This window comes from Plectropomus leopardus, chromosome 2 (genome assembly GCF_026936395.1).
Source record: "Plectropomus leopardus strain MGB_pleo_1.0 chromosome 2, ASM2693639v1, whole genome shotgun sequence".
In the NCBI taxonomy this organism is placed as follows: Eukaryota; Metazoa; Chordata; class Actinopteri; order Perciformes; family Serranidae; genus Plectropomus; species Plectropomus leopardus.
The window spans coordinates 10922501-10948114 of NC_142177.1; the positions used below are offsets into that span (position 1 = coordinate 10922501).

The 25614-nt window shown below is 37.9% G+C and overlaps 3 protein-coding genes across 14 annotated transcripts; 1 reads left to right on the top strand and 2 right to left on the bottom strand.

Annotated features, from left to right (window-relative positions):
- Window positions 1-64: 64 nt before the first annotated feature.
- LOC121953471 (peroxisomal succinyl-coenzyme A thioesterase-like) lies at window positions 65-8444 on the bottom strand. 9 transcript variants are annotated; one of them, XM_088084869.1, is made up of 13 exons: window positions 8107-8444; window positions 7959-8004; window positions 6602-6729; window positions 4923-5132; window positions 4519-4618; window positions 3826-4016; window positions 3553-3728; window positions 3299-3415; window positions 2181-2266; window positions 1582-1675; window positions 1403-1483; window positions 1037-1172; window positions 65-890 (listed from the first exon to the last, which is right to left on the bottom strand). In XM_088084869.1, exons 3-13 carry the CDS (start codon window positions 6708-6710, stop codon window positions 790-792), a joined length of 1401 nt encoding a protein of 466 aa, XP_087940995.1. In that variant the 5' UTR covers window positions 6711-6729; window positions 7959-8004; window positions 8107-8444; the 3' UTR covers window positions 65-789. The 9 variants fall into 9 exon arrangements, with proteins under 9 accessions (XP_087940995.1, XP_042356582.2, XP_087940988.1 ...); XM_042500648.2 differs by having other exon boundaries at window positions 7954-8004; window positions 8107-8442; XM_088084862.1 differs by lacking the exon at window positions 7959-8004.
- Window positions 8445-8574: 130 nt separating this feature from the next.
- Window positions 8575-17035, bottom strand: LOC121953544 (acyl-coenzyme A thioesterase 2, mitochondrial-like). Of its 4 annotated transcripts, none has more exons than XM_088084885.1 (12): window positions 16880-17035; window positions 15531-15658; window positions 14676-14885; window positions 14130-14229; window positions 13798-13988; window positions 13525-13700; window positions 13273-13389; window positions 13091-13176; window positions 10895-10988; window positions 10718-10798; window positions 9254-9389; window positions 8575-9168 (listed from the first exon to the last, which is right to left on the bottom strand). In XM_088084885.1, the coding sequence occupies exons 2-12, from the start codon at window positions 15637-15639 to the stop codon at window positions 9068-9070; spliced, it is 1401 nt and encodes a 466-aa protein (XP_087941011.1). In that variant the 5' UTR covers window positions 15640-15658; window positions 16880-17035; the 3' UTR covers window positions 8575-9067. The 4 variants fall into 4 exon arrangements, with proteins under 4 accessions (XP_087941011.1, XP_087941013.1, XP_087941017.1 ...); XM_088084887.1 differs by having other exon boundaries at window positions 16885-17030; XM_088084891.1 differs by lacking the exon at window positions 16880-17035 and adding an exon at window positions 15877-16034.
- Window positions 17036-17771: 736 nt separating this feature from the next.
- Window positions 17772-22007, top strand: sys1 (SYS1 golgi trafficking protein). The gene is made up of 4 exons (XM_042500703.2): window positions 17772-17931; window positions 19673-19935; window positions 20032-20099; window positions 20396-22007. Exons 2-4 carry the CDS (start codon window positions 19774-19776, stop codon window positions 20634-20636), a joined length of 471 nt encoding a protein of 156 aa, XP_042356637.1. The 5' UTR covers window positions 17772-17931; window positions 19673-19773; the 3' UTR covers window positions 20637-22007.
- The last annotated feature ends 3607 nt before the right edge of the window (window positions 22008-25614 follow it).

The window sequence follows — 25614 nt, forward strand, 5'->3', positions numbered from 1 at the left end:
TCCCATTGCTTACTGACTGACTTGTTAGCAGAAAAAGTTCTTAGTGAAGATAGATAGATAGATAGATAGATAAGTTTTTTTTAATTAAAGAAGACATCGTACAACAATATATGGCAAGAGACACAATCATCAGTGGGCTCTTTAGAAAGCGGAGCACACAACACAAACAGAATTATAACTTCATAAAAGAAGGAAAAATGTGATAGTGAAGGGGTCTCTAATAATTTGGAGGCATCAGTAAGGCTCAGTGCATAGACAAAGAATGCATCTCTATTTCTGTGACTGGTTTTGCAGTACAGGACTATTTTTCTCATAAAATACATCAATTAGTATTATGTCTTTATGCATTACCAAAAATATACAAAAATATACTTATATTCACCTTACTCTCGGGCGCACTCCTGTAGAAATGATTATGGTTTGATAGGATAAATTGCAGTTAACTAGTTAGTTCCATAGACTGTCTATGGTTAATCTGTGAAAGATTTCAGATAATCAGCAGTACTGAATGAAGAGTTATAGCAAAGGATATTCTGTGTGTAATTAATGAGAGTATTACACAACAACCATGAATTACTTTTTAATTTCTGGTTGTAGGAAGAGCAATACAGTCGAGCTTTGAGCAAGGCACTATGGTCTGTAAATGATTTTGTAATTCAATGTAGGAGTTCCTTTTCAGCTAGAAAAAAAGCATTTCTCTTTTTATTTCCTAATTCTCTGAATGCAAATCTCAGATACATGTATCATCTAACAGTTGCATTTATGCTGAGATATTTTCAGTGTCAAGATTCATCGTCTCAGATTATTTTCCATAAAATCCAGGACCCTTTTCCAGGAATCTTCCTGGGCAGCAGCGTGGGGTGCAGGGTGACCTCCCCACAGAGTGAACACTGCAGGAGAAACAAAACAAGACTGTGTTAACAGTTATTATTACTTCATGTAACTGATAAGTGTTCTATATTTTAATGAGCAGTCAATTACAACAGGTATAACGTAGTATTTGACTGAAAAAATGCAGCTTTGAGATAAGGCTCACTTTTTCTTGGTTTGATGCACCACAGAGCAGCTCTTGAGTTTGGTGCGTATGGTGGTTCAATCAGGTGACCAGCGCCGGGGTACGACAACCGGGTAAACAGCTGAGATTTTCCTGCAGCCTTCAGGGTCTCCTCAATCTGATGACCAAAAAAGAAAAAAAAAACATCCAGCAATACAGCAACTAAACACTGAATCCTGAAACAACTATCACTCAAATATCTGCGTCATATACAGCTAAAGTGTATGTGATTTTGACTTCTCAAATGTTCGACTTAAAATCCACATCACAAAACACTATAAACAACATAACTTGCATTTGATTTGTTCAGGATTACTAAATACATGCTTTTCAACATCAATAACCTACCACATCTGCGTTCTCAATGCTTGAAGCGCTCAGGTCATCTTCACCCACTATGTACATTAATGGACAGGTGATGTTCTCCAACTGCAAAAAAATCAAAACAAAACATTGTGTCATTCTGAAACAAAATGTTGTTCATTAATACAAATTATTTAAATACATATTAATGGTTAAATCCTCACCTTCACTTTAGTCTCAGGGATAAGGTTTGCAGGCAAGGAGATTTCTCTGAAACTTACATAGCCTTGATCATCATACGTCCAATATTTCAGACCACTGCAAAGACAAGTCAACAGAGAAAAGAAGGAGAAGAAGAAAACACTTTTCATTAATCCTTGAAGGGAAATTCAGTATTTTCAATCTGTTGGTATTTACATGTTACATACACACAGGCCTGAAATACACACACTTGCACAAACAGGACCTATACACATGCTTTAATAAGCAGATGGAGGTTTGTGCCTTGCTCAAGGGCACCTTGGCAGTGCCCATGATACAGTTCTCCAGCTAGCGGTCCACAATCCATACTTGGTTGTACAAGGATGAACTGGTGACCCTCCAGTTCCCAAGCTAAAATCCTATGGACTGAGCCATCCCCAAAAGAAGACATTGATAACAAGGTACAAGGAATCATTACTCTACAAGACTTAAACTAGTACTTTAGACGACAGACTTCACACTTGATATTAGACCAGATTAGATTACAGGGACTCCTACAATAATTCCACAGTGATGTTTTGATAATATTATCCTTTAAAGTGCATCTTTAATTAAAAGCTACCTGTCAGTTGGTTCAGTCTCGTCATCTGCATCTGAGGGCTTGACGTTAGTTCCTATTGGGCCGTTGATGCAAATCAAACAGGATGGCTGGAGAACATTAATTGTTAGAAGTCAGTGGGAACTTACCAAACTTTATATTACTTGGCATAAAGTATTTTTAGAGTACAACCCCAATTTCAAAAACGTTTGGATGTTATGTAATTAAATAAAAAGAGCATGCAATGACTTACAAATCCATTTTGACCTATATTTAATTGAATACAGTACAGAGACAAGATATTTTATGTTCAAACTTTTTTTTTGTAAATACATACTAATTCTGACATCGATGCCTGCAACACATTCAAAAAAGCTGGGAATGTTTATCACTGTGTGACATAGCCTTCTCTTTTCACAACATTCATTGAGTATTTGGTAACCAATTGTTGAAGTTTGAAAGTGAAATTCTTGCTCAACAGTTTGGGGTCTCCATTGTCGTAGTTTGTGCTTCATAATGCCCCAAACATTTTCAGTTGGAGACAGGTCCAGACTGCAGGCAGGCCAGTGTAGTACCTGCACCCTTTTAATACAAAGCCACGCTGCTGGACCACATGCAGAGTATCTCATTGTCTTTCTTGAATAAGCAGGGACGTCCCTAAAAAAGACGTTGTCTGGATGGCAGCATATGTTGCTCCAAATTCTCTATGTATCTTTAAGCATTCATGGTGCCCTCACAGATGTGTACGTTACCCATGATGCCATGGGCACTAATACACCCCCATGCTATCACAGATGCTGTCTTTGAACTTTGAGCTAGTAACAGTTGTTTGAAACGTGTTGCAGCCATCAAATTCAGAACGAGTATATATATTTTTTTAAAAAAAAGCAATACAGTTTTTCAGTTTGAATATCAAATATCTTATCTTTGTACCATTTTCTATATGTCGCAATGAATTTGTAAATCATGGCATGCTGTTTTATTTATTTTCTAAATAACATCCCTTTTTTTGGAATTGGGGTTGTATTTTTGTAGTTATTCATTCTAAACAAACAGGTTTGACATTTCATCTACATGGAGCTATGTACTGATCAAAGCGTAGTTTTAGATATTGATGACACAGAAAGGCCTTTCTGACATACGTTGACATCAACCTGAGTGGCCATACGAAGAGTCAAGTAGACTCCGTAGGAGAGACCAATGATCCCAATCCTGTTGCCACAGACCTGAGGATGATCCTGGAGGAGTTTGAATGCTGACTGTCCAAACAACACAAAGAAAACAAAAAAAATAGGTATTTTGAGGGAATGACATACTCATAAACGTATATATGAGTTTTATGTGAGTGAGATGTATTGATGTTGCACAAAGAACACAGAACAAGGTCTCATCTTACTTTGAAATATGAATCACCAACACTGATACGGTTTAATGGTCCAGGCAAATCTCTGTGATTGAAGTAGGCAAGCGACAAGCTCGCGTAGCCCCTGGATGCAAAAAGGGCAGAGCGGTACTCTACCAGACCTCCCCCCATTCCCCAAAGGTCCAGTATGGCTGGAAATGGACCTGGGCCTGCAGGAAATCAGTACAAGGGCTGTTGTTCAGAGGACACAGTCTTTCATCAGCAGTCTTAAAATCTGTGAATGGATGCTCCAAATCTCATGCTCACCAGGCGGTAAAAACATCGTCCCGACAACACCATCCTGGCGAATCTCTTTTCTTTGTACGCCTGGTGCCATGTACCAGCGCTCAGTAGCTACTGCAGCTAGCTCAGTGCTCTGTCTCTCACTGGGTGTAACGTGGCCCTCAAGTAAAGACATTTGCACTACATATGGAGTCTCTACATTTTGCTTTCTCAGCCTGTAAGAAAAAGTGCATTTTAGTTAAAAAATGCAGCAACAACAATTGGTAACAGTGTTTATAGAGACTTTGGCCTTAGATATGACAACACACAGTTGTGTTTGATGCAACAAACATTTTTAAAAGTGTAACTTAACCCCCAAACCATTAACCATTAGCTGAAACCCAATACATATTATGGGTATTTATTTCTGTTATTGATAGATTCAGGTCAATATGTATAGCAACTGCCCTCTACTTGTTGAAACTCAGCTTTTGCAAGCTGATCAGATGGCCAGTGGTGGCAGGTCGGAGGTAAGACAGGCAGCGGGACATTTACCACACCACTGCAAGTGCAAGTACTGTGGGTCAGAGGGCTGCACAGAGGAGTGACTGGGCATGTCTTAACCCCCCTCCCAGCCCTGTCCACATTGATACTTTAAAAAAAAAAAATCCAGGAAAAAGTTTTTAGTTACTCATTTAATGTCCTTTAGCTTTCACAGAGTATTTTTTCATCACCTGCCTCAAACCTTCTCTTGCACCAGGAGCCGGCTGTAGTCCCCAGAACAATCCCATCGGCTCACAGTCCAAATATGAACCCCCAACTGAATGATCCCTGGCCACTGTTGAAGGGACAAAAATAAACAACAGGGAAGAAGATTACCAAATGCCTACAGAAAAGGGAAATGATTCAGATAATCTGATTTCTACAAATCAGATTTTTGTAGAGCTAAATCCTTAGCTCAGCTGTATCGGAAGCTAGCTAAATGGTGCTGGGTGACCTAGGTCCTTCTGGACTGTGATACGGCAAAACAATCCAGATCAAGATTGATAAATCACGCAAAGTAACTTCATTTATGGTAATCACATCATTAAAACAGCATTACATATAATCCATGAGAGAATATACTGTACCACGAAACTCACAGTTGACAGTGCCATCTGCATCTGTGTTATAGTGGGCGAATGCTTCCCACAGGTCACCTTCATCACTGTGCATTTGTGCACACACTGTGACGGGACAGCGAGGGGGCAGGAAACTTCCTTTAATGCTGACCTGTTCATCTATGAGGGCTCGAGCAGGAGTGGCTGTAAAAATGGGGGCTTGCCTGAAGCTGCTCTTCCACCGAACTCCACCTACAGATAGAAGAAAAATAGACCTGTGAACTCTGAAATATAACAAAGGAAAACTCTACGTATGATTACAGATGATAGTTCATTTCAAGTGCTCCAATGTCAAAGTACATCTTACATCTTGTCTCAAGTGTCAGAGATCCAACAGACATTGATAGAGATAAGCATTTTCATGCAACTTTGTACAAGGCAACTTACATACTTCCCCACAAACCCACCCGCTAGCAATTTTGGGTTCATTGTCTAGCTCAGTGATTTAGTGGGCTATGGCATCACTGGTGGACCTCAGAGTGCCATCTAGTGGGCCAGAGAGGTACTGTCAATTGTTTAGACAAAATTAAACTAGAAATACCGCTATTGAGATGTATGCCTCCACATACCTGTCATGTCACACGTACGGTTTCACTACGCGTCTCCCCTTCTGCACTTGAGATATGACGTTGAGTTACAGCCAGACAACTGATTTTGCAGAACATTATGATGTCAAACTGAAGCTGACCTTTTGAATATAAAATGTCAGCACTTAATCATTATATCCTATTAGATATCTGTGTGGAATTTTGTCATAATTAGTGTATAAATTCTTCAGTCCCAGCCAAAAACATTTTTAGTGAGGTCACAGTGACCTTTGACCACCAAATTGTAATTAATTAATTCTTTCATTCTTTGAGGAAATTCCCTTAAGGTGTTCTTGAGATATCACTTTCACAAAAATGAGACAGATGAGGTCACAGTGCCCTTGACCTTTGACCTCAGAAACGGTTTAATAATCACAAGTGGGCCTTAAGTAATAATAGGTTGAAAAAAAGACTGGTCCAGCTCTAGCTTAAGGTTACTTTGACATGTGGACATGTGAAGTTAATATCTAACCAAGACCTGACCTGGCGTAACCATTCTACTACCATTCTAACTACTGAACTGTCTATTTCTGCATCAAAATGTAAATAGTTATAGCAAATAAGGGGAGTTTCCAGAGCAGAAGAAAAGCAAGAATGTTTTTTAATGCAATATATTTTGTAAATACCCCCTTGTTCAGCAACTTAAACTGATAACTTGTCCATAAGCCCTTACTTTGCATCAAACTATACAGATATCGCTCAACAGGTTTGAGCTGTTCTGTTACAAACAATCAAAAAGACAAAAAGTGCTAAAAACACAACCAACTTGGTAGAGATGGCAGGAACTCATATACAGACAAGCACTTTAGTCTAAATATATTAATCCTCAATTTAACTTTTGCATGATTTCTAAAAAGAAATGCTATCTGATTATTCACACTTTCACACAGTGACAACAGTGGCTCTTGGGAAAATGATCTCAGTCGCTCAAATTCTTCCAAATCACACCTTCATGTAAAAGCAGCAGTTGTAGATTTGCAGTATCACTTTAACACATTTACTCAATGTCATAAAAGTAGATTCACACACAATTTTAATAAACACAAAGAGTACAATAAACAACAATATTCGTACCCACAGCATGATGCAAACATGTCAGGCTCCTGTGTATACTGATGCGTGGTATCATCTTTGTTTCTACAAGCTGTCGTATTGTTGTCAAACTCACATGAGCTCTGACCATTATGGTGTTTCTGTCTCCCCTATAAAACAGGAAGGAGTGGAGATCAAACACTCAGATAAATGAAACACTCCGGAGTCATGTCTAGTGATATAAAGTTAATCTCTCCAGTCAATAGAGGTGCACAGTGACATATTAAACCTTATAAGTGATACAAGGGTGACTTGCACACTATTTTGCAAATGTTTGTCAGGCTCAGACTTGCTTGCCCACAGACCTTTGTCCTACATGACTTCCAAAACCATCTGTAAGATGCTGCATTATGACTGGCCAAATTAGTTAGTGCTTGTTACAAAGTGTTTTATTCTTAATTTTATTCACATTTTTGACAGCATTTAAAAGTTGTACCTTGTTTTGGTGAAGCTTAGTTAAATTGCTATTTTTTTTTGTTCACTTTTGGGATATTTAAGAGTAAATCTGAAAAAAATAATCAGATTTTATATAATATTTTACTAAAAAGTAACTGTCAAAATAAATGTAGCTGAATAAAACATATAATACTTCCTGCTAAAATGTAATGTAGAAAAAGTAAAAAGAGGCATAAAATAAATGTAAATGAAATTAAATAAAGTAAGGGTACTCCAAAACCTACCTAAACAAAGTACTAGCTTAAATGTACCTGGGTACTTTTCACTACTTTTTTTTGTCAACAGTTCCTTTATCCATAATATAATAGCTTTTGATGTTTTGCATAAAAGCTGCAAACAAAGTTAATAAAATGTACTATTAGGCATCACAGGACTTTTGGAGTCTTCCAAAAAGTAAAAGTAGACTAGAAATTACAAATATTTATTGATAAATATAAACATTAATTTACATTGAGTGGCAAATAATTAAATTATTTACTATTGTGTGCACCATTGTGGAGTGGCAGTTTACATATATATATATAATATATACTTATATATACTTTTCTATTCCGCTCTACTCCTCCAATTGCATTCCGGTAATTAATCATAGTATTTATTACAATATCATATCACAAGTACACTGATCAGCAGAAGGCCTATGAGTCATACCTAAATGATTAGCTTATATGGATCGTAACAGTCTCGACGCAAATATTGCGCCACTATAATTAGGAACCAGTTTCCGCATACAAGAGATGTTTTCTGCTGTTCCTGAAGGAACCGAGAAGGTTGTGACTATAACATGGAGCGTATTCTCTGGCATTAAACACGTATTTTCAACATGCTCTGAAACCTCTTTTTTATGGGAGGCAAAGTTCGGTCAAGCGACGGCTCACCTGACCTCTCAGTAGTCCAGCTGACTTTGCAGCTCCGGACTCGCCCTTATCCTGTTTTTACGCACAGACAGACAAACACGGCTGACACGGTATGAACTACATTTGAGCTCAAACTGTACAGTCGATCAAAGCAGGCAATATTGCCACTGTTACCTGACCACTGCTGACCACCAGTGCTTCAGTAGCCTTAGCCTCTTCTTCTGCGTCTTTCAAAGGCATTCAAAATGTTGCATTACCGCCAACTACTGGATTTAAACTAAAATATCACAACTCTTCCCCACTCGCGTCCCCACTCTACTATAAGTTTCTATTTTCCAGGTTTAAGAGTGCCTAAAAGCTTTTGTCAACTCCTGCTCCACAACATCTTCTTGCTTCAACTATGATTGTGTCAATTTCCTCATATTTCTTTGTTCCTCAAGCAGTAAGGGTTGTTGCCAAAACTTGCTGGTATCAGGGTTTATGTACACACACCTAGAGGCCAGCCTGTACAAGGCAGTTTCAGTGATATGAAATCAAAAGCCAGATTGAAAATTATCAAAAGCTTGTTGTTGGCTGAGTAGGCAATACATTGATCAGTGACAGCGGCTTCAAGACATTTTGACATGAAAGTAAGACTATAAATTGTTTTTAAGCAGCAGTTTAATGACAGTAGTTTTAAACACTGAGGGCACAGAGGTCATTAAAAGTGACTTGTTGATATGCAAGTCATTAATACAGGAAGCAGTTCCTTAGGCCTAAAAAAATGAGAAGAGCTCTTGGCAGGGTTATTCTGCAAACAGGAAACCAGGATTTTTATTTATGTTAATCACATAATAGAAATATGCTGTTCTGGCAGCTGAGGGTGCACATGTATACTCCTTTTAAAGTCTCGACCAACACGAGAAGAAAAGTCACTTTTTTTGTCATACTCCATCTACTCTCAAGCGTTCTAAAAACCAGAGTCAAGCGTTGAGCAAGGCACTATTGAGAAACTCTGTGAGGTTTTATTAATTAGTTCTCAGAGTTTCTTTTTCATCCCCATCCTTTCTGTTCTTCCTCACTTCTCTGGATATAAAAGTCAGATACATGAAGCAATGCAGAGTTGCATTTACACTGATATTTTCAGTGTCAAGATTCATCGTCTCAGGTTACTTTCCATAAAATCCAGGACCTTTTTCCAGGAATCTTCCTGGGCAGCAGCGTGGGGTGCAGGGTGACCTCCCCACAGAGTGAAAACTGCAGGAGAAACAAAACAGGGAAGTGTTAACAATTATTATTACATAACCTTTATCTAAATGACCAGTCTAAAATAAGGGGTCACCTTTTTTTGGTTTGACGATCCACAGAGATGCCCTTGAGTTTGGTGCGTATGGCGGTTCAATAAGGTGACCAGCGCCGGGGTACGACAAACGAGTAAACAGCTGAGATTTTCCTGCAGCCTTCAGGGTCTCTTCGATCTGATGAACAAATAACAACAACAAAAAAAAAACAGCAATGTAACAACTAAATACTGAATCCTTTCCCATTGCCAATAGACCAGAGCAGTGTACACAGCTCTGCAGCAGAAACGTGTGCCTTTGTTTTTTGTTTTTTTTTCATGGTGTGTTACGTGTAACATCACAGTCAGGCTTTAAAACTGGTAAGTAAACAGCAGAAAGCAGAATGGGGGCCAGAGAAACTGTTGGAGTTGGTACTTTTTTTCTACATCTCTCACTTATTCACTCTCTCTGTTAAAACTGAGTGATTTGGAATAATGTTTGAGCGCTACTTGGGTGCAGACTGACAGTATTTTGTGGCAGCGCGTCATTGTATCCTGTCCGTAAAGGGGTTAAAATGAGCGTGCCCATCCAGGTGTTGTATTTCCATCACTGCCAATCAGAGCCAGAGCTGATAAATACCCGTTACCACTGCATAGTCATTTGACCCTGGTATGAATGACAACTGTAACCTTTCCCTTTGAAAAAAATGCCCGATGTTCGTGGGTGTTTGTGTTTTTTTTTTGTTGTTGTGTTGTTTTATCGCAGTGGAAAAGGGACATTAGAGACTGCTGTGCTCTGATTTTAATCTTGCTAGTTAGATAAGCTAGATAGTGGTAACATAAGGCTGTTAATACCAACCCTGTTTGCATAGCTTTTCAGGAAGCCGGTTATTAAATCTGCAAAGTTAGGCTCAAAATTGGCGATGAAACAACTGGCATGGCCATTTTCAAAGGCCTCCCTTGACCTTTCACCTCATGATCTCTGAATGAAAATAGGATACATGGCTACCCATGAATCTCAACTAAACTTAAGAGAGCTTCTTCCCAGGAAATGTTTTGCTCCTTACAATCAATATACGCCTTCAAAATAAAGCTGTATGTTTGTAGTTTCAAGGAAAATGATATATCCGAAGAACAATGAATCACCTAACACATGCATAAAGACACAAAACAGATTAAAACAGTACTATTGTGGAATTCAAACTGTTAACCAAACCAGTATTATTCTCTGCTCATCAGATAATTAGTAATATTCACTGTAAAATAATAAAACAAAGTATATCAGGATGCGATTTCCTCACTCATCATATGGACAGTCTTCATCTAGCCTCTATAACAAGAAAATGTAACAGAATCTCTGAAATATAATGTGTTTTTGACTGCTCAAATATTTGACTAAACAAAAAACACGTAAAACAAAACACTAGATGGTTTGCACTGAACATTTATCCAGGAATACTTTATAATTGCTTTCCAACATTTATCATTTGCATTTGTGGAAAAAAACGGTAAAATGAGACAATTTACCACATCTGCGTTCTCGATGCATGAAGCGTTCAGGTCATCTTCACCCACTATGTACATTAATGGACAAGCCAGGTTCTCTAACTGCAAGAAGAAGAAAAACAAAAGATGTCATTCTGCAGCAAAGTTTGATTCATAGATACTGATTATTATTAGCCATGTTGACTGTTTAGTCCTCACCTTCACTTTACTCTTAGGGTTAAGGTATGTAGGCGATGAGATCTCCTTGAAAGTTACATAGCCTTGATCATCATACCTCCAGTATTTCTGGTTACTAAAAAGACAAATTGACCACTTCTCATATTATTTCATTCAATCAGTCTTAGGGGAATCTTTCAAAAACAACCTCTGTGATTCAGATTTTTAGCTTCTCAAATTCCTAAAGTCCAGATTAAATACCAGAAAAGCAATTTTCCTGGCTCTCAATCAATTACACAATTACATTTACAATTACACAATTACATTATAACTGTTATTTTACAAGACTAAAACCAATAAACTTCACCCCTGATAACAGACCTGATCACATCAGGGTGACTCCTGCAATAATCTCACAGTATTGCCTTGACAATAATATCCTTACGGTTGCATTTTTAATTACCAATAGTGCAGTGCCTGTTCAAAACATGCCTGTTGGGAATGGGGCAATTGATATGTTTTTGTTGCTTATAACTTATTTGAGAAGAAGTGTTGTACTTCATCCGTTGTGAGGAGCAAGTCTGAGGAGGAGCAGGAAGGAGGAGGAGCCTGGCTTGAGTAGAGACAATATACTGCAAAGTGGACTGACATCAGATGTGGGGCCTTTTTTTGCCCAACCTGCAGCAGAGCACCAGGCTCCTTGGCATCATGTTGTTTGACTGTAAAAAATAAAGGGCCAGTAGCAGCAACATTGATACCAGTCTTCCTTGATGTATACTGTAATTCAGGAAGCACAATGTTAGATTTTTTGTCAACATCCAGTATGCCCATATATAACTACTCATTTAGCTGATAAATGTCAATGTAAAATTAAAAAATTATGCAAACTCTTATTATGATGGCCCACCAGCAGATGGAGACATAAAATACAGTGCCTTTTAGTGTATGTTATATTCATTTATTGTATAAAATCAGAAAAAAACATCAACTTAGGGTTTATATTGAACTTTGCCAATTAAAAACATTAAAAAAAAACCCCGTACATCTATTTGTAATATCAGCAGAAGTTGGCATGTTGGCCGGTACTATATTTAATTTTAAAGCCAATACTGGCTGATACCAATGGCATGCCGATATTAAGTCCCTAAATAGTCTTAAGAATATTTTACACAGTCCCTGTGCAATCGTCTTCACACAGAGAGCAACGTTATTTATCCAGCTTGGATAACGGCTCGACTTGATGAACTGTAGCTTGTTGTCTCACTTACAATGGCATTGTTTGTGTTCTGTGTTTTGCTTGTTTTATTGATCCAGGAAGTTTGAATTTGTGAATATCTTTACAACTTTATTGAACTGGTTAAATCAGACAGTTGCTGTATCCTCCCCCTAGTACTGCTAACCGGCACATCTTTCATACCCCTTTTCCACCAATATGGAACCAGTTCTGTTCCCACAACTACTGTCAAATTGCTCAGAGCATTTTGGCCAAAAATTAATTGGTTCAAAACCAGAAAAAATTAGTTCTCAACTCTAACCAAAAAATATCTTTTTTTTCCTAAACTTAAGTGCCATTCGTGATGACATGGGTGGGCATGTCATTATCTACAGGATGTAAAGAAATGGCAAAGAAGACCAACAAAAGAAAGAAGGGAGTTTGTAGTGGTGTTATTTATAGTCCATGTTATTTTTCTAGTAAAAACAAATATGTTTTATGACAGAACAAAGTTTCGCACGTAAATAATGTAATCTGTGACTTTGCTACTCCTGTTTACTTCGTTGTGCATAGTACAAAGGCTTCCATTGATGACACATCCTCGATTACAACGCCTCCACTGAAAACTTTTGTATATGTGGGCTGGTTCGCTAGCTAACACCAAGGTTCCAAGAATCCTGAAACCTCTGGATGAATGTTATTATGGCAAAGAAAAAGACACTAAAGATTGTGATTACTCGCATTCATAAACACGGTTAAATACACACTGTGAGGCTGTCTTACTGAGACTTGACTCACAGTCTGCAGAGCCCTGGAGCCCCTCCACAATGCTCCGCAGTGCCACAGAGCATTGCTCAATTGTTTTTTCAATTTTCATTAAAATTAAACACGTAGCACGTCCAAATTGCCCAGGAATACACCTGCTGAGTGTGAAGTAGATCAGATGAACAATTCTCAAGATATGTGAAGGACACAGGAAGACAGACGGACAGACAGAAATTCCTTGCTTTCTGGTTTATATTTACCTATTGACGTGTTCAGTCCTGCCATCTGCATCTGAGAGCTTGACGGTACTTCCTATTGGTCCGTTGATACAGATCAAACAGGATGGCTGAAACGGTTTGACATTTCAGGCATATGGCCCGATGTACTGATCAAACTATAGTTTTTAGAAACTGATGACAGAGAAAGGCCTTTTCTGACTTACTTTGACATCAATCTGAGTGGCTATTCGAAGAGTCAAGTAGACTCCGTAGGAGGAACCGATGATCCCAATTCTGTCGCCACAGACCTGATGATGATCCTGAAGAAGTTTAAATGCTGACTGTCCGTACAAAACAAACAAACAAAAAAATAAGTATTTTGAGGGAATGACATACTCATTAACGTATATATGAGTTTTATGTGAGTGAGATGTATTGATGTTGCACAAAGAACACAGAACAAGGTCTCATCTTACTTTGAAATATGAATCACCAACATTGATACGTCTCAATGGTCCAGGCAAATCTCTGTGATTGAAGTAGGCAAGCGACAAGCTCACGTAGCCCCTGGATGCAAAAAGGGCAGAGCGGTACTCTACCAGACCTCCCCCCATTCCCCAAAGGTCCAATATGGCTGGAAATGGACCTGGGCCTGCAGAAAATCAGTATAGAAGTCGCTGTTCAAAGTACACGGTCTGTGCACAGCAACCTTAAAATCTGTGAGTGAATTCTTCAAATCTGGTGCTCACTGGGCGGTAAAAACATCGTCCCGACAACACCATCCTGGCGAATCTCTTTTCTTTGTACGCCTGGTGCCATGTACCAGCGCTCAGTAGCTACTGCAGCTAGCTCAGTGCTCTGTCTCTCACTGGGTGTAACATGGCCCTCAAGTAAAGACATTAGCACTACATATGGAGTCTCTACATCTTTCTTTTTCAGCCTGGAAGAAAGACCACATTTACAGAGATGTTGGGCTTAGCTATTGGATAAGACAATGCAGAGTTACACACAGTGGGGTTTGATGCCACAAACTTCTTTAAAATTTTCTTAAGCTCTCAAAGAGCTTCTTTTCACCACGTGCCTTAAACCTTCTCTTGCACCAGGAGCCGGCTGTAGTCCCCAGAACAATCCCATCTGCTCACAGCCCAAATATGAACCCCCAACTGAATGATCCCTGGCCACTGTTGAAGAGACAGAAACAGAGAGGAGATTGCCAAATGTCTGCATAAAAATCTAAATGATTCAGTCGATCTAATTTCTAAAGACTGCAGTCACAATACACAGATTCAAAATGGATTTTTTTTATCAGTCATATTTTACAGCTCAGATTTAGTTGAAATGTACCACTTGGTTTGGCTTCATTACTCTTTTAGTGTTTCAAATCCTCTTTTTGTTTGGAGTAACATTTTAAGTTTTGTTAAATGAGATGTAAACACTAAACTACCTTCAAGAAATACAAAAATGGCAGGGTTGTTGCAAAAAAATTAGGTTTTTACATTTATAATGTAACTACTATGTTTTCTTGAAATTGTAACATGTTTAGATAATACATTTATGGTAATTACATTATTACAACAGCATTACATTTAATCCAACCGGGAATATTATACTGTACCACGAAACTCACAGTTGACAGTGCCATCTGCATCTGTGTTATAGTGGGCGAATGCTTCCCACAGGTCTCCTTCATCACTGTGCATTTGTGCACACACTGTGACGGGACAGCGAGGGGGCAGGAAACTTCCTTTAATGCTGACCTGTTCATCTATGAGGGCTCGAGCAGGAGTGGCTGTAAAAATGGGGGCTTGCCTGAAGCTGCTCTTCCACCGACCTCCACCTACAGATAGAAGAAAAATAGACCTGTGAAATGTAATGTGTTACAACAGTTACTCTAGGTTTTATTGCAGATGAAAGTTTGTTTCAAATGTTCTAATGTCAAAACTTTAGATTTTGTGTCATGTCTCAGAGGGCTGATAAAGATCCAGCAGACAAAATGTTAACATTTTTATTCATTTGGTAGATGATTTAGTCCATAGCAACTTACACACTTCCTCCCAAAGCCACCCACTGCTGGGCCTCTGAGTGGCATCTAGGGGCCGCTGAGGTACTGCCAATTGGTTAGATTAAATTAAAAAATACATTTTTTGATATGTTAGAAAACTAGTTATACGGTTAGTTGTTGTTTTTTTTAATATCTAAGTGCTCAAGACTTTCCATACATAAAAAAGTCAAATTAACATACAAAAATTTAAGTGACCAGTTACATTTGACTATCACCACATCAGTCTGGACACATCATTAGGCAGAGACAAACGTGTTTTGCCTCCGTTGGCTAGATGACCTTGCCTGGAATGCAGCTGTTGTAATACTGCAGTATTACAGTGGCACATTTACTCAGTTTTCAAAGTATACTTTTATGTCCCAGCTTGCACACAAGCTCTCCAATAACCCCGAAAAAGACAAGAAAGGATAATATTCGTACCCACAGCGTGATGCAAACATGTCAGGCTCCTGTGTACACTGATGCGTGGTATCATCTTTGTTTCTATGAGCTGTCGTATTGTTGTCAAACTCACATGAGCTCTGATCATTATGGTGTTTTTGTCTCCCCTATAAAACAGAAAGTAGTAGAGGTCAAACAGTCAGATGCATGAAACACTCCAGAGTCATGTCAAGTGACATACTTTAAGGTTAATCTGCCCCATCTACGGAGGTGCAGTTACACATTAAACCTTACAACTGACCTACGGGGGACCTGAACACTCTGCTGCAAACATGTGTCAGGCTCAGACTTGCTCCTCCACAGACCTTTGTCCTACATAACTTACCAAACCACTGCAAGATGCTTCACTTAGACTGGCCAAGTCATGAAAAATGTAGATTTTTCCAGTGTTCTGGGACTGTTTCAAAGTATCCTCTACTTTTGCAAAGAGAACCAACACTGCGATATAAAATGTATATATTCTGTTACAATTAAGCAATGCATTTAGAACTGCACTTAAGTGAAAGTTCAGAGGTAAAGTATCAAAAGTAATAGTGCTTTTTACAATCTACAAAGTGTTTTACTCTCTAATTAAACTAATATTACTGACAGCATTTAAATGTAATAGCTAGTTCTGGGGAAACTCACTTAAGCTGTTTTTTTTTTTTTTAATTTACTTTTGGGATGTTTAAGAATTCATTTGTGAAAAAATACACATTTCATAATCACATTTAATAATCATATTTTACAAACTGATCAAGAGTTTATTTTTAAAAGAACCTAAATGCAAATGCAGTAGAGTAAAAGTTACTTTGTTTCTTTCTGAAATGTGTAAGTATAAATAGGCATAGAATAAAAGTAATCAAGTACAAAAAACTTACTTAAACACAGTACTAATGTAAATATACTAATCTGTAATATCACATGTTTCTCATTCTGCTAAAAGTTGACATTATATTTAATTAGCCATATTTCATAGACTGCCAGTGATTATTGTTCTGATTAACCAAAAATATATTGGAAAAGATAAATATTTATTAATGAAATAAAAAACACATGCAATATCTTTTGCTATTGTATGTACTATTGCGGAGTCGCAGTTTATGCAGTTTTCTACTCCACTCCTCTCCTCTGATAGTTCAATGGTAATTATTGCAATGTCATAACACAACAACAGTTATCAGCAATAGATCTTTTGGACAGTTCTCTGCTATTCTGGATAAATGCAGTGACTGCAGCACAGAGTATATTTTATAGTATTACTCATGTATTGATATAATTTTCAACATGCTCTGAAAAATCTTGAAATGAAAAGCAAAATGTTGAAGTACCACTGTCGTCGCCCTCACCTGACCTCTCAGTAGTCCAACTGACTTTGCAGCTCCCGACTAGCCCTTATTCTGTTTTCACACAAGGCTGACACAGATTTTCACCTGGCTGTTTTGCGACCACTGGCAGCCCCCCAGCATCTTCTTCTTAGTTTTTGAATTGCAGCTTCCATCCAAAATGTTACATTACTGCCAACTACTGGATTACAAGTAAAATCTCAACATCTTCCCACCCATTTCCGACTCTAATCTACGGCATATTTGAGTGATCTTTGTGGTAGGGAATAGTATTGCGAAGAGAGAAAAAGATTACGACAATATGAGTATTGTAATATTGTTGATTGTTGCTGATTTTTCTTATCTATCTGGTAAAAAAAAAAAAAGTTTTTTTTTTAACTTGGGTTTGTAACCCATTGGATTTAAAACCCCGTGTTCTCCTTTGTTTGCGAGAGGCTTAGTTAATTATCATAAACCAATAAAAGATCTTTTTTTTTTTACAGGCAACGGAATCTTAACATATTATTGAAATATATTTATAAATAAATAATAAATAAAATAACCATGGACTATAAACTATATGCTACATATGTTGCTTCCCCCTTATGTCTTCATTCTTCATAGCTTACTATTATTTCACATTTATGTCATTTCTTTATTTTTTATTTTTATTTTATAGCATTTATGTCAATTATGTTGTTACAGCCTCCGGAAAAACAAGGAAATAATTACAAAATAAAAGTTACACTTCTATTAGTGCCTCGTGGACGGCACAAATATAGCTATGACATAATAAATTGTGAGAAATATTTCTTCTTTAGTGTGCATAAAACTCCTTTAGCAGGAAAAGCAACAAGATTGTCTCAGTAATTCATCCAAAGTATTTTACATTGAAAAGAAAGTATGACGCGTTAAGTTTTCCTTCCGGATCCACCGCCGTGACTTCCGTGTTGTTAACAAGGTACATCTAGTCGACTACAAGGTCCGTTTTATAAACGGTAGAGTTGACAAACAGCAAGAAACCGAGGGGGTTATCGTTTACACGGCACATGAAAACTTTGTAATCCAGTGTTCAGGTTCGTATCACCCGTGTCTATGCTTTGTTGAACGTGTTCAGCCGCTGTTCTTAAAGAGAGCAGCTATGCTAACACGGGCAACTTATTGGTCATGTTTCTGTACCGTTACACGAGAAGGAAACCTCGGTGTTGGTGTTGTTTCCATCCACGGCGAAATGTCCGTGTCATCCTGGCCTTTATGTTTGTTTTAAGCGAATGCCACAGTGGTTTTTGAGTAGTTTAGTCGCCCACGAGAAGGCGCTAACAGCCTTTGTTTGGTTAACGTTAGCACCATTGAGTTTGTGTTGGTGGACAGCTAGCTTCGTGTTAGCTTGCTCACACTCACAGTGTAAGCATACGTGACACTGTTACGCCGGGGGGAGATTTATTCCAGGTATTTCGTGGACACTAACAAGGCTCTTCACGTCCCCATAGCGTAATTACATACAGTATGACTGAACTTGCTCAATATTCATAAAACTGCATGGTAGCCAAGGCTGTTGTATTACTGATATGCGAGCTTATCTATAAAGTGATGTTCTCATACAGATGTTCATGTTTACAATAAGCCGTATTCTTGGGATGGTATTATAATAGCCTTTCTCTTTACCATCAGCATACTAATTAGACATCACACCCGTCTCTTAAACCAGTATAGCTTACGTAGTCAGACGGACAAAACTAATTATTGCAGATATATTTTTATCGGTTTAATATCATATGTCATTTGTTAAATAACACATAATGACAGTACAGATATACTAAATTATGTTTGAGGTAATTTTGAAACTGTGCCCCAATCATCCTACATATTATAGACGGATTACAGATAGTTGTGTATGTTTTGCGGTTGTGTAAAAAACAACTGTTGCCTGATGTGGTGTTTACGGATTTTTCAAGCTTTCTAGAATCGCCCTAAAAATTTAATATTGGTCTGGAAATAACAATAAAGCTCAGCCCGAGCCTCCTAATTTTACTTCTTAGCTGTATAGGTAGGGTAAGGTAGCGCAACACAATGTATCAATATTATTGATCTGAGACTACATGTAATCTTGGATATTGAATGTTGTTGTTGTTGTTGTGAAAGTGTTGTCTTTTGTAGTTTAAAGAAAAGCTTTATTACAGTAAAACAACACAATTTTCTGGATTTACCAGGCTATTGTAGTGGTTGCTTTATTTGCCTTTACCCACTTAATGATCATAATGACGTTATTTTTGATTATTTATCAAAAATCTCATTGTGTACGTATTTTGTGAAGGCACCAATAGTCAACCAAATTGTTGCAATATGGAGGCACTTGGTCAGAAATATTGTGATGATCTTCTTAGTATTTCCCAGCACTTATTTAAGGTTTAAAGCAGGTATAAAAAAGGGGACAAGATTGCATTGAAAACATTCCTGGCTTGTTGACAGTGATAGGTAGTAGCTGACTCTGCGAGGGGAAGGGAAATATGGACTGTTTGTACTGCTTAAACTAATCACACACTATTCACACAGCAAATATCCCAAGAATAAAGTGTCACACAAAAAGTATGTGACATTTTACTGCCTTTACATAGCATAGAGCTCATTGTGAGCTCCAATCCTTAACTTTGCTTGGTTTTCAAGCACTCTTACCTCTTTCAACACCTAAATCTGTGCTCTTTTTGAGATAAGGAGACAACTGGTTATAATGAAGCGGTTTGAATAAGATTCAAACCCAAGATGTAAAAAAAAAAAAAAAAAGTTGTGTTTTTCATTAATTGTAACTCTCTGTTTCAGAATTTAAGCTCACCTGCAGGTCACACTGGATGGCCAAGGTGGTAACGGTCGAGGCCAGCTGTTAACATCCTTTGGGCCTGTACACGTAACATCGCTCTACAATGGCCAGTAATTTCCGAAGCTACATCTGGGACCCGGTCCTCATTGTGAGTCAGATTGTGTTGATGCAGTGCATCTACTACAGCTTCCTGGGCCTATGGTTAGCAGGAGTGGACAGTCTGGTGCAAACTAGTCGGTCACTGGACCAGATCTTCAGCTATGAAGTAAGTTATAACATTTCTGCCAGTTTTGTGACGTGTGTTTGTGGCACATTTATAGACTCTTAAAATGGTGTTTACATCTCTGCATTGCTTTGGCAGGTCCTTGGTTTTGCAACGATGCAGGGCAGACTTTCAATGATGGCATTCATCCTAAACTCTCTTACCTGGTGAGTAATGTCTTCAGTATTTTATCTGTGCATTCTGAGAGATTATGGCTGTGACATATTTGCTAAAATGCGATTGTTTAAGCATTCCACAATAAAATAACAAAACACATTTATTCACACTTGCAACTGAAGGATTTCCACCACAGAGAATAAAAACAAAAGACAATTTCTCTAGATTTGATACGTGGCAAGACTTGGACTTGAACAACTTTGAAAAGAAATCCACACAAATCTTATCTATAACATAAATGAACATGGCTGATAACTTTTCTGTGTCACTGCTCCTGCTCCTGCAGCGCCCTGGGCCTGTGGTTCTTCATCCGCCGCGGAAAACAGTGCCTGGACTTCACAGTCACTGTCCACTTCTTCCATATGATTGGCTGCTGGATCTATAACGCTCATCTTCCAGCTGCCCTGTCCTGGTGGCTCATCAATGTAGCATGCATGGCCTTGATGGCTGTAATCGGAGAGTACTTGTGCATGCGGACTGAGCTCAGGGCCATTCCAGTCAATAGTGGACCCAAATCTAACCTGTGAATCATTTCAGACACCACGCTGGAAATCTGTGGACAGTTAACTCACCGAGGAACTCGCTCAGAGAAGGTTATTTTCACTGCTTGCAAAAAAAAAATGGAGCATGAACCTCCATTGGCGTAGATGTTGGATTGTCATCCATCTCCCCTTCGAATGGCACACCAGATGAACTGATCTATTTATTCATAGCTGTCTGCTAAATGTTGGACAGTATTAACTCTGTAGCATATTAAGATACATATTTTATTGCTTATAAAAGCAGACGACAGTTTACACCTTTCTTTGAGCTTTTTATTCCTAGTAATTTCATTTTTGTGATTTTAAGTAAAAAAGCATGAGCATCCCATTCCCTCATTTTAAGATTTGCGGTATATCTTTCTTTTTTGCGGGTATGTGCACTTCTGCAGTGACAAATTGAAACTTCAGAGCAAATACAAACGGTCTTAAAGAGCAGCAGGAGAGACATTTTCCCCTCTCTGTCTGTCTGTTGGTGTGATTACAAGCTGGCTGGGTTGACAAACATCATGTTACTGGATATTTTGGTTTTAAAACGCCCCAGCTACCCCTTACTACAATTTAGAGGTTTCACTGTGCGGAATTACCTATCACAGCTTTTATTGTTTTCTAAAAGCCGCATATAAAAGTGACTTATTGTGTAACAAGTACAATGTTCAAACAGGCAGGTTATAGTTTTCTGACACAATAATCAGTCGCGTCAATCCAAATGAGGGAATGTTTATAGTCTCACTATACAATTAGTCAGATGCATAAAATCAGGGGTTTTTTTTCCAACTTTTCTGAACGAAGTCGGTGTTTTCAGTCTCACGAAGCTCAGTTCGGGCCTTCCTTGTTAAGCTTGTACAGCAATTTGCACAGCAAGTGTTGCTTGTTTCCGTCTCTTTATGTTATGATGTATTATGCAGACACGGTGGCCACTTTGGGGACAGTTTGTCAGCCGCCAGCTGCGTTCTGACAGCAAACTGTCTGTGTTTCTGAAAAACTATTACTCTTTGTGGGGACATGATGTAAAAAGTTTGCAGCACTGATGGTTTCTGGAACAATGTCAGCTAGTGATGGCTGGATGCATATTGTCTAAATTAACTGCATATTGCAAGAGTTTGACAGGTCCTATAACACTCATATCTTAACAACCTTTGCAGCCTTTGCAGCTGTAATAGTACGGACTATGCAGAGTCTGTTTTTTTTTTTTTTTTAATTAGGTTTCTAAAGTGTATTTTAAGTACATCATTATGTATTAAAAAGTTGTACAGTAGTTGGACATGATGGGGAAAAATCCTTTTTTGCTTTTGTGCTGAGAGTCCGATCAAAACCACTCTCATGTCTGTCTATTAAATATAAAGCTCCACCCAGAAAGAGGTTTGCTTAGTTTTGACTGGAAACTTGGAAAAAGCTATTCCCTCACCTAAAGGTAATGAAATTAAACCCAGCACCGCCTAGAAGAACACTTCACTGACAAAAGACCATTTATACATCGATCAGACATGCTTTGTTTTTGAATTTGTTGAAGAACACGCCTCAGTGGAAAACTGCAAACATATTGATTTATTGATTGATTGGCGACCCGTGTAACAACAGCAGAACATCCATTTAGAAACTTTGACATAATTCATGCAGTATAACCCAAATCTCTTTAATCCAGTCGTATGCTCATTACTTCCCAAACACATGCATTTTTACTAAAAAAAACAAAACAATACTTAGTACTGGAGTTCAGCTTTGGAGAGAGGATAGGTGAGTTTCACTTTCAGTTCAGTTTTAGAGATTATAGTGAAAATGCATGCGACTGGTTAAATTAGGCTTGACTTAAACTGCACTTGTGTGAGGCTTGTTTTTTATAGTTCTGATGTCATTAATTGTGGAACCCAATCAATCAAATCAAAATGTTGTCCTTTTTTTCTGTGGAGACATGGGAGATAAATAAGTTTTCTTTACAAATTCAGGCTATCACGGCATGACTAAGTGATATGCAAATGCTACATTTTGGATGAAGTTTTCATTTAAGCTCACTAATTAACACATTTGATTTTGTTTGATTAAAACTGAAGTGTAAAAAGTTGTGGTTTTGTGCCAAACTATTTGGCTGGAGATACTTCCTGGAGTCCGGTTAGCAACTACAACTTTTCTTACAAATTACACAAGATATTATGTGTTAATTAATGAGCTCTAGGGGTGCTGGTAGGTGTATTTTATTATCTTTTTTTTTTTTAAAGATTTCTGAGGTTTTTTTTTTGGCTTTTTTGTCTTTACTAGACAGGACAGCTTTTAGTGTGAAAGGGGGAGAAGGAGGAGAAGACTTGCAGCAAAGGGCCACATGTTGGAATCGAATCTGCAGCCAGTTTAGCATCACATGACCTCTGTAAATGGGGGCGTTATTATCTTTTGACAGAGCCAGGTGAGATATTTTGCCATTTCTGATCTTTATGTGAAGCTAAGCTAACTGGCTACTAGCTCTTGCTTCATACAGTACTGTGCAAAAGTCTTAGGCCACCTTAAATGTTTTAGCAAGGTTATAATGATGATAAATATTTATTGCTCAGTAGGTTCTTTACTAAAATGCAACCAGGACATACAGGAAAAATGTATACAGTATTAAAAATGCAAATATTTCAAATTGAAAGGCTAAAGATGCAAGTATTTAGTGTGACCTCCCTTTATTTAGCAAGTCTTGAACTCTCTTGGTCATATAAGATGAGATTGATAGTACTGGTCAACTGATGTATTTATATCAGGTTGTATTCAAAGGATGTCCAAAGCTCAGTATTGATTGTTTGAGCTACCTTTTGTTAAGGTTGTATGATTCCATGTTTCACACTAAATATTGACTTCAATCTGACAACTTTGCTAAAACAACAAATCTATGGTGGCCCAAGACCTTTGAAAACTACTGTATTTTAGTGGAATCAACCCTCTTACCTAACTCACAGCAAAAGAGCATATATCTCAAAAATGTTGAGCTATTCCTGTAAGCTCCGTCAGACCCGTGACTACTCTTTCTAGACCAGTGTCACCTTTAATTTGATAAATTTTCGCGATTGTTGCTCGGAAAGTTTTCACATGTAATGCCATCTTTGCATTCTTTAACACAAGCTTTAGTTTTTTTTTTAAAAAAAAATTATTTAAATACAAACAAATAGAGAGATGGACCTATTCATATAAATAAACTCTCTGACTTGTTTCTAGTGCACAAACATCACAGACCAGGTGTACATAGTTTTTCCTCCTCTCCGAAGATAGTCTACTTGCCAGCAAAGTCAATCCAGAAATGTTCTTTGTTGTTTTATGTTCTAAATGTATAGTATGGGTCCCCAACATTAAGAAACTGTGGATGCTAACTTGCATATGTTGGGCTATTGGCATAACTTAATAAGAATCACATATATTGACAGTACAGCAACTGCCTGGCCTATTTGGGCATTATCAGGGTGGTTTGGAGGTTTATTGAGGATGCCGAATCCATTTCTGATATTTTCAGAATTCAAAATGGATTTTTAAACCAAAAATCTGCATATTTTACCTGCAGTTGGGCTGATTTTGATTCATTTTTATTCAATTTAGATGTTTTAGAGGACTGGATTAGACAGGAAACTTTCTTTTTTTTTTTTAAATACTTGAAATAACTACACATCAGTTAGAAATTGTACAATATTTATGAATACACGAATTGTCATTTTCGGACTGTTATTCTCTGACTGACAAAGTAGTGCAAATTTACGTAAATTGGCCAACATATGCAAGTTAACACTGGGCAGTTTCTTAATGTTGGGGACCCATACTATACCTTTTATAAAATAAAACCTTGGGGTACTCAACATTTCTGGGTTCACAATAGGACTATAGAAAATAGAGTAAGATATAAATTCAGGGTGTTGGCACCAGCATCAAGAAATTATGGTACAACACAAGTGTGCATATGCTGTTAAATAAAACACCACCAGTTCATATGGAAACGTTACATCTCAGACAGGAAACTGCAGGTGAGAAAATAATTGGCCATTATGCTTCAGATGTCAGGGAGAGGTCTTCTAATGAGGGACACACCACAAGCGTGTCTTTAGATCTTCCAAAGTTTTCCACCCCGGGGCCCTGATCCCCTCATTTTCTCCAACCACTGCCTCTTCTGGAAGTGTCCAGGTGGAAAGGAGCAGATGGGAGAGCACTAACGAGTTGAAAAACACTGGTTGCGATGCTCATTATCAACACTTTGCTTCAGGGAGGGCTAAAAACAGAAACTCTATTCTCTATTGTAGTAAGAGAGTCATACAGCGGAGGACTTCCTGCATTGATTTAAAGGCTCCACTCGTCAACCATTTCTAGATCTTTGCTATCCATTATTTTTTCCTAAAGGTGATGCATGCACACAGTTTGTTTTAAACATAGTGCTTTATTATTACAAACACATTACTTTGCCATCTATTGCTTTGTACAGTCTTGTAAATAGTGTGCTTTTCTATCAGTAAACTGGAAAAAAAAAACAAAACATGGATACTGAACTTGTTTTTACATTCAGAAGGTAGTCCATGTTCTAACTGTCATTAGGGTTGATTTCTTATGGTTTAATGCTTCATGATAACACAATCATTTTCATGCTTTCTTCAACAGCATACAAAAAGGGATAACAGTCCTCTCTTTAAGTGACCATACATATTGCTCATGCTTCGAGGACATCACAACTGTTTTTTCTCACCACCAGACGCACAATGGATGACATAATGCTATCACTCGTGAGACGTGAAGTAAATAGAAACAACTAGAACAAACATGCTAAGGGAGGCGGGAAGTGGGCGGGTAATGAATCTGCATAAAAAGGGATGCTGATACACAGAGGAGCTATATAGCCTAACTTCATGCACAGATCAATGTACATGTTGTCCAAGGTAAAAAAAAATCATCAGACTGTTCATTATTCTGAAGCACTGACACAAATTATCATGCATTTAGGATCAAAGAGATGAAAATATTC

What these genes read in the sequence shown, in the direction of transcription:
- LOC121953471 (XM_088084862.1), bottom strand. Translation starts at nt 6,710, where the DNA reads ATGGTCAGAGCTCATGTGAGTTTGACAACAATACGACAGCTTGTAGAA. An exon ending in GACGATGTTTTTACCGCCTG is followed by an intron (nt 3,729 to 3,825) that starts GTGAGCATGAGA and finishes GATTTCCTGCAG; the next exon opens with GCCCAGGTCCATTTCCAGCC. An exon ending in TTGGTGATTCATATTTCAAA is followed by an intron (nt 3,416 to 3,552) that starts GTAAGATGAGAC and finishes TTGTTTGGACAG; the next exon opens with TCAGCATTCAAACTCCTCCA.
- LOC121953544 (XM_088084885.1), bottom strand. Translation starts at nt 15,639, where the DNA reads ATGATCAGAGCTCATGTGAGTTTGACAACAATACGACAGCTCATAGAA. An exon ending in GACGATGTTTTTACCGCCCA is followed by an intron (nt 13,701 to 13,797) that starts GTGAGCACCAGA and finishes GATTTTCTGCAG; the next exon opens with GCCCAGGTCCATTTCCAGCC. An exon ending in CCACTCAGATTGATGTCAAA is followed by an intron (nt 13,177 to 13,272) that starts GTAAGTCAGAAA and finishes AAACCGTTTCAG; the next exon opens with CCATCCTGTTTGATCTGTAT.
- sys1 (XM_042500703.2), top strand. Translation starts at nt 19,774, where the DNA reads ATGGCCAGTAATTTCCGAAGCTACATCTGGGACCCGGTCCTCATTGTG. An exon ending in ACCAGATCTTCAGCTATGAA is followed by an intron (nt 19,936 to 20,031) that starts GTAAGTTATAAC and finishes TTGCTTTGGCAG; the next exon opens with GTCCTTGGTTTTGCAACGAT. An exon ending in ATCCTAAACTCTCTTACCTG is followed by an intron (nt 20,100 to 20,395) that starts GTGAGTAATGTC and finishes CTGCTCCTGCAG; the next exon opens with CGCCCTGGGCCTGTGGTTCT.